The following is a 16,282-nucleotide window of genomic DNA, read 5'->3' as shown; positions in this document are numbered from 1 at the left end:
GCGTAGTCATGAATTGTCACTATTTCAGTAACTTCATGAGTCTTCTGGCAAGATGGGGACTGTACAGCCATTACTGGAATTCTCTGTTGACAGGAGTCGAACCTCAGGCCCCCAACAAAAGCGACTTTTCGGTTTTAGCAGTACAATAAAGCATCATATACTGATTGTTATTCCCTCCACTCACCATTTAAACAGCAGGGTCTTTGCAGCATCCACTTTGTTCTGCTTATACTCTATTATTGCCAAGGCAGTCAGGATATGTGCTTTATCTTGTTCAGACTCGGCAACAGACAACGCTTTCTCATAGGCTGGTAAAAAAAAAGAAAGAATTGAAAAAGAAGGGAAGAAAACACCTTGTTCATAAAGCCTCTGGAAAGGCACGATATTAATACGTACACACAAGGCACTTTTGTTTCAGGTTCACTACATTTTCATGCCTCACATCATACTGCAGAACACACAACTATGACATTATAAAGCAACTGTAGGTTGGAAAATGCCAGGGTTGTTTACAACCTGTTTAATATGTAGCAAATGGAAATAAATCTGAGAAGTAGTGCAGGGATATCTAGAAAAAGACTTAATGAGTGCAGTTTAAAGATTCCCTTATGACAGTATATTTATGAAATAGTATTTGAGATGGGCAGACAACTCCAATCAAAAACAGAGTTCTTTAAAATGCTGAGCTGGCTGCTCTACTGTGAATGCTTACACTTCTGCACTGATAATTCAGTACACCTCTTTGTGAAATCTCACATCTCAGCAGTGTAGAACATGACAATATGGCACTTACATTTATTCCTAAAGGTAAAGTGCTTTGTACACCACATTAATCTCCTACCCAGAACTGATTTTCCCAGGAAAGCCATTTCATGATAGTGAGAGAAGCTAAGAGCACAAGAGGTTAATGGACAAGAACTAAACAGTTATAAAAATGTAGCTTTCCTTAGTACATTTAATAGCTCTAGCACTCAACAGCTAAATGATTAAAATAGCTACAGAATTTGTATTTATACATTGGGACTGAAAGAGTGAAATAATCTCAACTACAGCTAGGTTGGTTAGATGAATAAACTTTGGTAAGATTCATTCTAAGAAGTGCCCTATAGTGCTTTGACTTAGGCAGATGTTTACCTTTAATACTTTCTTGTAAGAGTCCTTTCTTGAAGTAGGCTAATGCTATCCCCACAATGCCATCAAAATCAGTTAGAGGTATTGATGTATAAACCTCAATGGCTTTATCACATTCACCAATGGCACTGTGAAAAAAAAAAAACAAAAAAACTATTGTTAGTATGAAGAATGTAGCAAGAGCTGTTATAATCCAGAAAAGCTGTCCATGCAGCTGAGTATCCCCTTTTCAACAGCAGTTCTAAGCACACACCTGGAAAAGTGCAGGACTAGGACAAGAATGTGCAATATTTCTTACCCTCCTCCCGTTACAGAAGTTACTCTTTCCAACTACCTGTTGCATGAAAAATTGTTGGTGGGGAAAATGTGCAGGATAGCTATATGTAAAGATGTAGCTTAACTGTCAGCACAATGGAATAGGGAGGGAGAGTAGGAAAACCGCAAAGGTGAAAAAACAAGAGAAAAATCAAATCAAAGCATGCACGTGCACACACAGGCAAGTGTACATACACAAACAGATACAGAATTCTTGTTCTAAGGCCACTATGGAAGAAATTATGCAGGAATATATTATTAGAACTAGTTATTAGTTATTGAACTGTTAGTCTTGTGTAAGTTGCACACAGGAATCACCATGCATACACTGTGGATCTGAGACTATGGAAAACCAAAGAGCTGCTTCAGAAATCTTCTCTGAAATTTAAGAATGAATTACTGCATTATCACAGCCTAGGTACTCCAGTTACATGCACAGAAAATTAAGAATACATTAAGTTTCCCTATAGCATTGACAAAATCTAATAAGCAAAACTTGAGCCATCTCGCATCAAAGAACAGTTCAAGAGTCTTCATCTGTTAACCCTGGTGCCCTGCCTTCCATCAGAACTCAAAGCGAATCGTGAGGTCTTTTCCAACCTTAATGATTCTGTGATTCCGTTAAGGGAACTCAATTGTGTGTAGGGTTGCAGCAGAAAGGGTCAGCAGCAGAAAGGTCACGTGCGTACCACATCCTAACCACACATGCTTCAGGTCATACAAGTGAATACAAATTCAAAGGGCAGGTAGAAAGGACTTCTAATAAATCTTAGAGCAGCTATCTTATTCAAACTAAGCATACCTGAATCCAGAGTGTGGAGATCCTAAAAAAACCAATTTACCCTGGAGGCTGTACAGCTACATTGTTTAGACTTTTTTTAAGGATCAAATTGAGTGCAGGGGAATCACTGATATGTTATAAACTGCCAAGAGGTAGAGAAATTCCTTTAATGTGGTTTTGATATAGTACCCATTTCTGGAGCACAAAAAGAGTTCAGTCAGACTGGTCTAAAATTAAGAATGATGTTTAATAAATTATTTTCTCTGTCGACCTTCCACCATTTGGCGTCACACAAGTTTTTCACCCCTGCATTCACTACATCCAAAGCTGAAGCTAGGGGCTGGGATAAGTACATCAACAAACACTTACCACAGTGATCTGCCATAGTTTTGCATAGCTATATTATATTTCTCAGTATCCTCAGAGTTTTTCAGTAATGAAGCGGCCCTTAAAATAACCACAATTAAGAGTAGTTATCATAGGACTATAACACGAGTATTCTGACATTAGTTTTCAGAGCAGAATGGACAAGTGTTTTACATAGAAATCTTCTTACACATAAGCACAGAAAGCACAGAGCCAATCTTACAAAGTTTAATGCATCACCAAGCATGCTCTCCAAATGTGGTTTCTTTCACCACCCTCCTCTACCATTTGAAAAGAAAAAAAACCCTGACATTAATCAGTATAGAATAGAGACCAAAAAAAAAAAATAAAATGAGAGATGCCATACATTGAATTAGCTAAATGTCCTAGTAAGACACTCAGCCTTGGAATGACTTGACTTCTCCTTGTTATTTGTGTTCTACATTTCCAAACTTGATATAAGAACATCCCCACATCCCCCTTGCAGTACAGTTAGTTGAAATGTACTGTTGAGTTCTTGAAAATAAGGTTTACTGCAAGAAAAGAAAAACCTTTACAGAAAAAGAGGACAAGGAGCTTCTATCAGTAAACATTCTAGTATGTATAACTCACCTCTCATAAGCATCTTTTGCCTGCCTTTTTAGATCCATATACTCACTCAAGTAACCAAGCATTGTGAAAGCAGATGCATCATCTGGATTTCTTTCTAGAAAATCAGTATTGACAATATAGGAGAATGTAATCAGAAAGAGCAGTGAAAAGTATTAGAAAAAACACTGCTACATTGATGTAACAGTACACACATATATATATATAAAAAAAGCACTTTGCTAAGTGCTTCTGTCAGTTGCTCACTGGAATTATTTGACAGGCTGCAAGCAAATAAAGAAGAGATACTAAGACCACAACATGACATCAGGCTAGCTCAAAAGCGTTTCAACTCTTATGACGCAGTATTGATGTGCCCAATATATACATTTTTTTCAGCCCACAGTGTTTTGTTTTGGTTTGTGGTGTCTTTTTTTTTGGTAATGAAATAATAAATTACTCAGCTTGTACTGACTTTAGTAAGATACTAATAGAACCTTATGGTTTATTTTATTTTCACTACTACAACGTTGAAAGGCTTGTCAGTAGCTAAAGTTAGCAGCTGCCATCTCAATCCTAACAGTTTTCCCTAGACCAGAAAGGGGAACATAGGCCTTTCTTGAAATTTGCTTAGGGATTTTACAAATGCCTTCTCACACTTACCTTAAGTGCTTGTAACTTAGTTTGTAGCTCTAAAAATATCAGCAGTGGATATATTTAGTCCAAGGATGTATTTACAGTAAGAGATGCAGATTAAAGAAAATCCACACTTGCTCTATCCACCTTCTGGGCTAAATATACACAAGCTCACCACAACATGGAGGCCACGCTGGCTTGAAGCCAAGCCCAAGAAAGTCTTCTGTCTCTAACTGAAGGTTAACACTATTGTGTGCTTCAGGTTATAAAGTTTTACAGTATCCAGAAACAGCCTAACGTATGGCACACGGGCAGAAAAGCTAGCAGCTATCTGCACAGACATACAGATATACTCAAGTGAAGTCAGATACCAGACACCTGGTGGCAAGTATAACAAGGCTCTGGTCCTCACTGTGCTCAGTTCCTGAAACGAAGTCTGGTGGAATGATAGAACTCATACCTATTTTGTTCCAGTGCATTAATAAAAATCGGTAACCAATTAACCCCACTTTGTCTGCTTAATCTACAATACAAAAGCCTAGTCCAGCCGAATCACTCTCTGCCAGACCTTGTACAGAAGTAGACATTTAACACATCTTGTAGTCAGGCTTGGCAATTCAGAGAGGCATCTAAGTTACCTACCTGTATATTTGGTCATGACCACCTGAGCTGCTGGAATAGCATTCATTTGAACAATGTTGTACAGATACACCTCAGTATTTCTGTTGTCTTTATCTTGCAGCGTTGAACAAACCCAGTGGGCATAGCCTTTTGCTCCCTCAGTCTCAGGAAATAAAAAACACACAAATTGAGAGTCACTGAACCTGCTTAAGTAACACTGAAATTCTTAAAAGACCATAATCATTCTTTGTTTTAACATAATCTTGGCTAAAAGTCTGCATAATTGTTAAGCAGTAGAATAAAACACTAAACTGGATTGCTGCAAACAAAAAATTGTCCTTTGGGCAATTAAAGAACTCTCATATTTACGTATCACTTATGACATACTGGAGGGACGACAAATGAGAAAAGGTTAAGAGAATGTAAAGTCCTCCACTTTCTTAGAACCCAGGGTACTGGCAGTATCCTCACTCTTTCCTGTTTATGTCTCCAATTTATGCCTTTGATCTCTGTCCAGTTCTGTGCAACATCAAGATATTTTTTTTCACAACTTATGGAGCAGAGTTCTTGGACCACTGGGACTAAAGCACTTAACAAAATAACTGCTTGCCATTCAGCGCCAGCACAGGCCAGGAAAACCAACATGGAAGTCAGATAACCCCATTTGGAACTCTAGCTGTCCCATCATTAAAGACACCTGTTTTTTTAAAAAATACATCACCTAACTAGAGAGATTAGATATGAAGAATCTTCAGTACAATATAACTGTTACACTTACATGCATACTAAGTTCAGTTGTATGCCTGAAGAGATCCATAGTATCATAGCTGCCAACCTTTTCTGCGATAAGAGCCTACAGAGAAGCAAAGGTTCCTGTGGTCAGGTACTTTAAAAATTATCACAATAACAAGAGGCTCAGCACACATTACTTCAGGCACATCTTAGGTAATTAACATGAAAATAATTTATGTTCTCATGCTCTCAAAGAAATTCTACGCTGCTTTCTTGGGACTCCACCTGAAATACTGCATCCAGCTCTAGGGCCCCAGGATAAAGACATGTACCTGTTGAAGAGGGCCCAGGGGAGGCCACGGCAACAACCAAAGGGCTGGAGCACCTTTCCTACAAAGAGAGACTGAGAGAGTAGGGGTTGTTCAGCCTGGAGAAGAGAAGGCTCCAGGGAGAGCTTACAGCGGCCTGCCAGTACCTAAAGGGGTCTGCAGGAAAGCTGGGGAGGGACTCTGTGTCAGGGGGCGTAGGAAAAAGACAAAGGGTAATGGCATTAAACTCAAAGAAGGTAGATTTAAATTAGATGTAAGGAAGAAATTCTTTAATCAGAGTGGTGATGCACTGGACTGGGTTTCCCAGAGAAGCTGCTGATGCACCATCCTGGAAGTTTTTAAGGCCAGGTTTGATGGGGCTCTGGGAAACCTGGTCTAGTGAGAAGTGTCCCTGACCACAGCAGGGAGTTGGAACTAAACGAGCTTTAAGATCCCTTCCAACCCAAACCATTCTCTAATTCTAAGAATAAAATGAACACTTCAAAGAGGGCATAAGTAGTCTCCGCTGCATCAGCCCTTGACACTTAAGGTGTCGGGCAGCTACTTTACATTTTTGAAGACAAAGACTTGTGAGTGTTAGTTCCACTTATAACAACATATGATGGGAGCTGAATTTTGACATGACGTCACTAGTCCTCCCTTAGAATCCGGTTTCAATTAGATATTATTAGCAGGTCAACAGCATGGGATTATTGAGTGCACCTACAGCAATCACAAGTGAGTCATGAGTACTTCTACTATTCACAGATGGCCTAGATACCAGTGGGAGCATATCCAATCCGCAGTGGTAGGTGGAAGAAGGCACCTCCCAGGATGTAAGAGCTGCTTTTGGACCAGGTACATTAGAGACTTACTGTTTTTAACAGTGAAGATAGACAGGGGGACACTGAGAAGTGCGTTAAACAGTGCCATTTAATGAGACAGTCATACAGCAGAAGCCAAAATAGCTAGCATCTTACGAAGATGGTACTTTGTTAAGAACACTTAATAATAAGCTTCAGAGCACAAAAATTAATTTTTTTAATAGATAATTTCTTATACAACTCAGAATTACATTAGCCACAAAAACATTTATATAAAGATACATGATTAATGTAGCTCCCATTATATACCAATACAGAAGCAAGGGGTCCCACCCACCCCCAGGGGAAGCAGCTGCTCCCTCTACTTAAAATCCTATGAGATCATGCTTAAGTGCCAATTCTTAGCATGGAGTGTAAAACCTCTCTTGCAATAACAACTGGTTTTGGTGCACAGTTAAGATTTTTTCACATCTTACCTGCCCAATCCAACACAGTAGGTAAGAGGGCTCCAGAGACTGGGCTACCTTGAAGGCTTCATGAGCTTGCTGCAGAGCCAAAGATAATGATGCTATTCAGCTGTCTGGCATGGTGACAGATCACTTTTGAGTATTCATAGTTAACATGCAGTAGTATTAAAAGAGATTTTCATGAATGAAATTAGGTCACTACTAAAAAATATCTAGTGTGCTATACAGAACAACATATCACCCACAAAAATAAAGCAGTTTAGTCTTCTCAAAAGTAAAATATAAAATCAAAAATATTTACGAGATCAAAGTTCCTCTCCCTTCCAAATACAATTCCTCCTCCTTGTTCTGAGGAAGAAGCTAGATTAACTGTTGGAACAATTATTATTTTAAAATCAGCCTTTGAGAGGATCCAGATTTTGGAATTTGCATTTCTTTCATGTAAACAGTTTGACACATTCTGAAAATTGTTAAACTGATTACCATCCACAAGTCATAATTTTCCCTCAAGATTGCACATGTTCATTGTTCTTCCCTTAATGTGGCACAAGGTGAACAAAGTCCTAGCCTGAGTAGTCTTAGCAGTAAGGAGTTTGTACTATTAAATTATTTTTACTAAAAATGAAGCTTGACCATCACGTTACAGAAATTAAATAAAATTGCTGAAATTCTGACCAGCAAATAGGATAGCATGTAGTTTTAGGTGCATGAGAAGCCTGGACTTCACTTAACAGGTATTCCAATTTTTATTCAGAGAAGCTCTAAAGGTTATACAGAACTATGGCAAGTCATGTACCATATTAATGAGCAGAAAGTAGCTACCCACAGGAAACTCAGAAACCCAAAGTTTCAGTTTGTGACTAAAAGAGTTCCCAGTCAAACTTGCTGTGAGTTGGTTTGATTCAGTCCTTCTCAGTCCTTCTGAACACTTGCTATTCCACTTAGTCATTTGGAGAGAAACTTCAGCAATTTAGAGTAAGTTCAATTAACTGTATCCACTCCAGAACAAATACTTAATTCGTGTGACTCAAGAAAGATGCTGATTTTATTTCATTCAATGCAATTAAGTTTTTTGAATCTGAGAGGTATGCTCTCCACTGTTAGCCCACACTCTTACCCTACTATATTCCCCTAAAAAAAAAAAAAAAGTGGAAAGGGAATCTGCATTTGAGAAATGGGAAAAAAAATGTACCTCAATGTTTCCAGTCACTAGATACAAAACCCCCAAGTTGGTCCAGGCAACAACATTCTAGGGAGAACAAATACAAGTTAAAACCGATGTGTTATTGCTGTATTCTAAAAAAAATGACACAGCATCAGGGGAAGAAAAGTTTCAAATGCCCACTTGAAACAGATGGCAGCTGCCTACAGCACTTACGATTTGCTCAGCTTGAACAGATTTGATGAACGAATGTTGAGCAAGAGCATAATTCCCAATAGCTGGGGGGAAAAAAAAGGAGAGCTAGATCTAACTGAATTTCATAAACACCATTAGTCAAGTTGCCTTCTAATTTAGAATATTATGCAGCTAGGGGTCTCACTGAAGACTTACCACTACAGGAAGCAACTACACCAAGTGCATTCCAATAAAGATGATTTTTGCTGTCAAGCCTCACAGCTTTTTTGAGACACTGGAAGAAAATCAAATGTGAACTGAATTACTAGATTATCAAAAATTAAGATTTTATGCACTTAACTTATCCAGAGATTTAGGTTTTATTGAGGACAGAGAGGTTAGGCAGAGAAACACCAAAGTTGATTTAAACTTTAAAGAATGCAACAGAAAAACAGGCAGTACCTGCAAAGATTTCTCTAGCAGTTCACTGATCTCATTCATGTCAGCATCCACTGCTGTGAGGTGCTCTGCTTGTCGATAATAATTTATTCCAAGATCACACCATATGTTAGGCAAAGGCATCAATTTTAAAGCTCTGCCGTAACACCTACAGAAACATGAATCACACAAGTATTATTCTGAGCCTCCCTAACATGAAGAACAGAAAACTGAAAAACACTTGAGTGCTTAAAAACCCAAACCAAACAAATATGCATAAATACAAACAAAACCAGACAAGAATGGAAATCCTATGACAACTAATTTTTATTCAGACAGCTGTCTTCACAGAATCCATCCTGGTCTGTATTACCCGCCACTAGTGAAACTACAGATGTGAAATACATCAGTTATGTCAGGTGCAATATGCACATTTTTAATTAAAACAAACATCAGCCATTTTCAGAGTTAATCAGACTTTCCCTAGGAAGTATTTTGACTACACATATCATTGTTGAGATTTTCTAAGGAGGTACATTTCCAGCCTGTCTTAACTAACGCATCCAGCCGCACAAAGCTCGTAAGGAGCCACAGAAGAGGCTACAAGAAAACTTTAAGTATTTCTGTTATCTCTAGCTCTATTATCATGAGCTTCCAGGGCCAGGAAAAAGGAATTGCGTCTTCCAATGTAATTTAGATCCCATAACTAGGGCTCAAATTGATGACAGTTTTGTCCAAAAAAACACAGACATAAAGCTTACAGTATTATCTTGGACTTTAATAATCCTGGGAGAATGGGCTAACTACTACTACAACCACTCTGTTTAAAGTAGCACAATTTGTTGAATGACAGACAGGATATAGCCGTGCTCTGGAGACAGAACCAAGGAGAAGAGCAGGCCCTAAATTAAGTGTTGAGAGCCACTGCGGCAATCCAGGGATCATACCCTGAAATGAGTGGTATAATTTGAAAGAAGCATGAGACTCTTTACCTCCTCATTAATCTTCACTAAATATCCAGGTGATAAAGATCAGCACTTGTTTCATTTTCTAGAAATAATATAGTCTAGAACATTTGAGACTCTATAGTGTGCACAGATATGTAGAAGAACTTGACAGTAAAAAAAAAAAAAAAATTACCTTCCTCCCAGTCTGAGCAGCTCATTTTTCTTCAGCATCTGTTTGCCTTCGTTTTTACCCAGAAGCAATCCTAGAACTTGAACATTCACTTTGGCTGGTGAAATAACATGCACACTAGTACAGGTATCTCCAAGCAGTTTCCAAAGGGAAGATATATCAGGACGGTGCTTTGTTGCCCTGTAAATTGATATTTAAGAAAAGCCACAAAATATCTGTTCAGACACTGCAACACTCTTTCCTGAAAGAAAGTTCACCGCTTTGAATAGTGGCACAAACTCTAATTAATCGACGGGCTGCTTGATTTTTTTTTTATTATTCTGTTTTCTTGCTACTCAATCTGTAGTATTAAAAAGTTAAAAATAATCATAAAAAGAGAAACTACAAAATGCTAACGTATTCCAATTTTGTGGAGACGAAGAGTCTGTTCTGAAAATTACCTGTTATCTGTCAAAACATCAGCTGACAACACTAACTTTTGCATTTCAGAACACTATCATTTATATTGCAAGACATGAGACATCTGCAGAAACCTAGCGGACCTTCTCCTATACCAACAATTATCCCAAGGTTCAGTTTAGGCCTCTAAAGCATTCTGCCTGATAAGCAAAACAGTGAGATTGCGGAAGGTAAGCTACAACTGCCTCTCATCCACCATTTTTGGTAGAAGTTCCCTTCCTTCTACCCATATACACAGGATGACAGCTGGAGTGAACTGTGTGCGACTTCACACTTGTGTTATAATCAAAGGACTCTGTGTCTTTAAACACAAAAAAAGAAAACTCTAATTACCATTCACTCCGGCAGCCTAAGTCCACCATGCATTATTCAAACCATTTTCACTAAACACTTTCTTCTACATTAGAAGCCCAGTCCACTTGATCTAGTGTAACTGAAAGTCCTCTAACACTTAACTTCTTCAAACCACAAGCCCAGCGGAAATGAAATAACAGAATGTTTAGTACTAACCTTGTAAAAAATTCAAGAGCCTGCTCTATGTAATCCACAGCCTTCCTATCAAGATACTTATCAAGGGCTGATTTCGCCAGCATGAGATAGCACTCACCAAGTCCTGAAAGACAGACAAAATATCCTCTATGAAAACAGATGCTTCCATGTTACTGCTTGATAAAGGAGGTGGGGTGGTATGAAGAAAGACTGCTCCACGTTATGCTTTATGCCCTACATATACTATGCCTAATCAAAACGATCCACAACCAAACTCACTCTGTGGCTCACAAGAGAGACTTTGCTTTTACCCCTTCCTCAATAGCATGAACTGTAGAACAATCTGAATATTAAAATAAACTTGTGTAATTATAAAAAAATATAGCATTGAAACTTTGGGTTTGTTTTCAAGAATTAACTAAAGCGGTGCTATGCACTGGCAAGTCTGACAAATACAGCTGTATTCAGTTCACACTTTAGTCAAAAATATTATCAAATCATTGCCAAATACAAAAAGAAGAAATAATATAAAGGTAGGAAAAATGGGAAGTTTTTTTTTTAGAACTGGCTGAAACCACAATTATTTAATCCTACTTAAGAATTTACTTCATACGGAAATAAATGCAATTAAAGAAACCGCATCTAATACCACCATTTTTATTATTTCAGAAACAGCAAGAGACTGCCTGAATTATATTCTTTACACTGCTCATATCTGCAGTGATTCTGTCTGGCAATAAGTCACTGGATTTGAGCCTCGTTAATTCTCAGTATTTTTTTCACAGTTCTGAACCTACGTTCCTCATGCTTTAGTCCCCTCTATTTATATCAAACTAATAATCAAAGTAGGTACCATCTCTCTTTGCAGATTTTGACAAACAATTAACATCAATAACATCGTGATAAATGCAGACCATATGCACCAGATGCAGCAATTCTGTGAGATTCTTATCGTGCCCTCACTAAGTATTTGTTTTGACCACACAGAAGTCCCAAGGACATAAGCTCTTCAGCTGTAAAGAAGCTGCAATCTAAAAGCAAAATTGATTTTATTCCCTGAAGTTATAAATGAAGAGATATGCTGGAGCAGAGGTGAATAAACTTATTATTCAACAGCACAAATAAAAAATGCGCATAAAAGACGCATTCAAGCAACATCAGTATATTCTCTCATCTGCCTTAAGACTACGCTTCTAACAGCTCAGTTCAGAAACTGTATATTTTTTGATCAAAACTGTACGACAAGTACACTTGTGTATATTTTGTGTATCAGCTTACACTCACCCAAACATCAAAGGCCTTTTACACAAGGACCACTAACTTAAAAATTCATACCAGCACCAAGCAGCAAAAAGCTTGATTTCAGATGGACGTATAGGATGAGAATGCCTGAAGACTAAGAGGCGTTGAGAACGTGAACAAAACAGTTATTAATTGACTATCAAAATTTTATATACTCCCCATGTTATATAACCTGAGAACAACAGCTCGCTTTCACTATCACCAGGACTCCATGCTCTACCATTCTACTCTGTTCCCAACTACATACTAAAGAAACCTACCAACTGCCACATCTAACACTTGTGAGACCTCTCTGGATACCTCACTACTATTTTTAATCAGCTGAGGAAGATCACAGGGGTCAGAATCACCAGGGTTAACACAAAAGGTGAGAAACAAACAGTCAGGAGGAGCAGCAGCAGAAAATAAATATAGTCCACCTTTTTGACACAGAAGTCCAACTCCACTGCCTGTTCAGCCATACACAGTATTTGACTGCTTAGGTGAAGCTGAGCATCATCAGCAGGCATCCACTACAAAAATTTTCAATGCCTTTACCCATTTGGCTTGGTAGTTACATAGGAATAGTTACCTTTTTTTACCTACTTGCAACAGTAATAATCACTTCTGTGCATCATGGTTTAACAGTCTTCCTAAGTTTACAAACTACTACACACTGTCTTCCATACATGTGAATCACAGCATTCTACACAAGCAAAACTATCCTTTACGTAGGCAGACCTAACTACATCAGAGCCTCTTCATGAGATTCAAGCACTAGAGGGGAAAAGACCTAAAATTTTCAGATTCAGACATATTACCTTTCAATGCAGGCACATACTCTTCAGTCTTCTTTAAGATTTCTTGATAGGTAGCTATAGCATTTTCATGTTTGCCTAGAATCTGCTCAACTGCTGCAGCTCTGTAAATGCTGTATACAAGCTCTGGGTTCAGTTCACTGGCCTTCTTGAAGGCTTTTAGAGCTGTTGCATAGCTACCTCTGCCAAAGTAAGCCTCCCCTAGAGACTCCCAGCAGTTGGAATCCTTTGGATCAGCCCTGAGAGCTGCCTGCAAACTGAAGAAATCAAGATTTAATTTATTTAAATCAAATGTGATACAAGTTAACAAAAACAAATTATTTCCTTGCATTATATCCTATCAGAACACAACCACACGATTATATAGAACTTTTAGAAATTGCATAATAGTGTTTTAATCTTCATAGAACACATTATAAAAGTTTAGGCATTGTACCTAATTTTGGCTCATTATTCAGTGTTATAGTGTCTACGACAAGCCTGTCACTAGGCTTGTTAGCATGGATCACTGCTATCATGATAAGACTGCATTGTGCTAATTCCAGAACTGGAGATAGATGCAGCTTGCTCAGACCCATTTCCCACTGTTTAGTACAGGCCATCTTGTGATTAGCTAACTTAAATTCAAAAATCACGAAGATCAAACACTGTTTCACAGCGATTTACACAAAACAGTTTAAACCAACCACGAGTTCTCTTACTCAGCCACTGCTTGTGACGGCTGCCCAGTTCTGAGGTAGTAAAGTCCACGATGAAGCCAGGCCCATTTTACTGTACCAGCATTTGCTTTTTCAGTTACTTCATTCAAGATTGACAGAGCGGTATCCTAACAAAGCACCAAAAATGCCACATTAGTAAACAGCTGTATCTAAAGAAGAAAGTTATTGTTTAAGAAGAATACTCCCAAATCCAGCAAACCATTAAACTGTCTAACTTGTTAGTTACTGTAATGAAGAAACATCACATGGCTTTTTAAAGCTGGCAGGCTGAGTGGCAGAGTAAAGGAGGAAATTGTCACATCTGAAGATGTGATTATTTCTTATGTATATGCCTTCGCAAATAGGCAACTTGATTTTTTAACTAGATAAGGTTACACGTCTTTGCAATAAGTCAGATACTCAGTCTGTTTCTCTAGATATTCCAATAGTCTGTCAAAGTGTGGGCTGCTTTCTTGCTGTAATATCAGACTAAGAACTTTTTATACAATGCTATGCAGGAAATATTTGTTTAAAATGTTCTGATGACTTTGTATGCTTTTTCTGAAAGGAGCAAGGGGGAGGATGGAAAAAGAAATGGCAGAAGTTAAATATGAAGAGAAAACTTACTTTGTCTTCATGTAACCTACTGAAAAAAATCCTCCCATCTGAATCACATACGTGATGACTACAACGTTATGCTTGCTTCCCCCACCTTTCTCCCCAGATAGGTTTAAATCAGAATTGAAGCACAGAGTTGAAGCAGATCCAGCTATGAAAACTGCTAAGCAATGACAGAACATCTGGTTTTTTGAGATCTTATTCTCAAATCCTGAAGAAACCTGAAGTGGTTGCTCAAAGAGCAGGATTAACAGAAAAGCAAGACACCCATTAGCCAAGGCCCTGAATATGCAATACCATGTCTCCAAGTTCCACACTTAAGTCTACAGCTGCTGTTCCAGACTCTTCATCAGTTCCATCCAGTTCAAAAGCCTTTTTATAGCAACCACGAGCTCTACTTTTGTCTCCAGCAATGTCTCTGTAGTAGTTACCTAAATAACAAAAGACACTTCCCAAGTAGCTGTCCAATTTTGCAGCCTATAAAGAAATATGAACACAATATAAGAGCACCTTTTGAAGGATTAACAAATGGGCAGGTCCAGTGATAACTACTTGTACAATCTCTGCTTATCAACTTATTTAAGCATCTTCTGTGATACATCTGAGTATTTAAAAGATTGCTTGAGCTTTAAATATTTGCAGAATCTGCCACAAACCTTCTGTACAAAATGTTTTGTGCCATGAGTACTAACAAGCTAGATATGTTGGGAACAAACAATTGCATACTGCATCCCATCATTTTCATATTCCACTTAATTTCAGTCACTATACTCATAGTCATACCATATCATATCACAGTTAACTCTAGCATTTTCTAAAGTTTGAGTTCCCTTTTTAAGCACATTTGGCAGATTTGTTTTCACTTAAGAAACCACAGCCCCCAAGCAGCATAACAACAGCTATGACAATAATAAAAAAAAGCTCATATAAAATAATTTAGAATTAAGGCTATTGTTCACTTCAAATACATTGCCCACTATACTCTGCTGCTAATGAATTGTAAACAGTAGGCGATGATATGAGTTGCCCATACCTGCTATTAATTTATAGTGATTTTACAGTATCTAGATTCCTATTTTGTAACTTCTAAATTCTCAGTAATGATGTCAGACAATCTTTTGGATTACATTCTTATCTATGTGCAGGGAAAAAGCCACAACCAGCAAAAAACAAACGATCAGGAAAAGCATATAAACTAGTTGGGCTTTGCAGGCTTACTTCTGTGGATACACACTGAAACTGTAACACCATTCTCTTCCCCCCCCCCCCCCCCCCAAACTTTCAAACATTTCGCCCTCTACATTTCAAAATGTCTTCAAAGTTCTACACTGTTCACCTATAGGCCTCAACTTAACAGCCCTCAAGGAAAAGGGGATTGAAAGAACCACTACTACTTTTGGCTACACCAAAGACCTCAAGATTTAGGTGAACAGAAGAAAACAAAAACAGGGAGATTCTAACTAATTGCACAGCTCCCTGTGATGCATTTCTTCACAGCTCAATGTGGTTTACAGGCTCTGGAGGCCTGTAAATAGTAACAGACAGAATATTCAAGTGTCTAATTCCAGTCAAGAATAATTTCTGTATTTCATTTCCTATACAGGAAAATGCTAATCTACACGAATAGTTAAAGAAGCTTTTACCTTCAAGAAGTGAGTGAGTGTTTTTCCTTTGTCTTTTTTTGTCTCATCACTCATGAACCAATAGGTGAGCCCCAGGTACTGATGATACTCTGCAGTTCCAGCCCTTCTTTCAATGGCGTTTTGAAAACTAAATAAACAGAACAGATTAGATCAAGCAAACCCTCAGAAGCTGAACAACATTATATTCTATTTTCCCCCACATTTCCCTGTTAAAAAAGGAAAAAAAGGTTTACCTCCTTTCTGCCTGTTCATACTTCTTTTGAGAATAATGGATGAAACCCTCAAGAGCATGGGCCTCAGCCAGATCAGGGTGTGACAACAGAAGCTCTTGTGAAATCTGCAAAAATATGTCATCCCTCCCTAGTTATTTCTGTATGAAAATAAGAGTTCTACTTAGCTTACAGTAAGGACTACAGAGCACTAACCTTTGAAGCTTGATCCACTAAACCTTTGTTTAGATACGCCCGACCTCTGAAAGCTAAAACCACTGGATCGCTGCTTGCACCCACAATCTAGAAGATCAGGTAATAGATACAAAGAAGTTATTCTTTTCACACACTAAGAAATCAAGGTGTCAAAAGCAGGTACTCTACGTG

At 38.2% G+C, this 16,282-nt stretch overlaps 1 protein-coding gene across 3 annotated transcripts in view; it reads right to left on the bottom strand.

Annotated features, from left to right (window-relative positions):
• SKIC3 (SKI3 subunit of superkiller complex) overlaps positions 1 to 16,282 on the bottom strand; it is a 48,785-nt gene that overhangs the window by 16,530 nt on the left and 15,973 nt on the right. For all 3 annotated transcript variants that reach the window (XM_066988895.1, XM_066988894.1, XM_013193302.3), the window contains 19 exons: positions 16,112 to 16,198; positions 15,920 to 16,023; positions 15,687 to 15,813; positions 14,341 to 14,520; positions 13,429 to 13,553; positions 12,731 to 12,984; positions 10,650 to 10,752; positions 9,684 to 9,860; positions 8,568 to 8,712; positions 8,322 to 8,400; positions 8,148 to 8,209; positions 7,962 to 8,018; positions 6,779 to 6,847; positions 5,217 to 5,291; positions 4,460 to 4,601; positions 3,206 to 3,299; positions 2,597 to 2,674; positions 1,135 to 1,259; positions 185 to 308 (listed from right to left, as the gene is read on the bottom strand). In XM_066988895.1, the coding sequence (XP_066844996.1) occupies positions 185 to 308; positions 1,135 to 1,259; positions 2,597 to 2,674; positions 3,206 to 3,299; positions 4,460 to 4,601; positions 5,217 to 5,291; positions 6,779 to 6,847; positions 7,962 to 8,018; positions 8,148 to 8,209; positions 8,322 to 8,400; positions 8,568 to 8,712; positions 9,684 to 9,860; positions 10,650 to 10,752; positions 12,731 to 12,984; positions 13,429 to 13,553; positions 14,341 to 14,520; positions 15,687 to 15,813; positions 15,920 to 16,023; positions 16,112 to 16,198 (2,207 nt within the window). The remainder of the gene's footprint in view (positions 1 to 184; positions 309 to 1,134; positions 1,260 to 2,596; positions 2,675 to 3,205; positions 3,300 to 4,459; positions 4,602 to 5,216; positions 5,292 to 6,778; positions 6,848 to 7,961; positions 8,019 to 8,147; positions 8,210 to 8,321; positions 8,401 to 8,567; positions 8,713 to 9,683; positions 9,861 to 10,649; positions 10,753 to 12,730; positions 12,985 to 13,428; positions 13,554 to 14,340; positions 14,521 to 15,686; positions 15,814 to 15,919; positions 16,024 to 16,111; positions 16,199 to 16,282) is intronic.

This window comes from Anser cygnoides, chromosome Z, assembly GCF_040182565.1.
Source record: "Anser cygnoides isolate HZ-2024a breed goose chromosome Z, Taihu_goose_T2T_genome, whole genome shotgun sequence".
NCBI lineage: Eukaryota > Metazoa > Chordata > Aves > Anseriformes > Anatidae > Anser > Anser cygnoides.
Note: the sequence above shows the minus strand (reverse complement) of the source record. Positions and strands in the feature narration are given on the sequence as shown.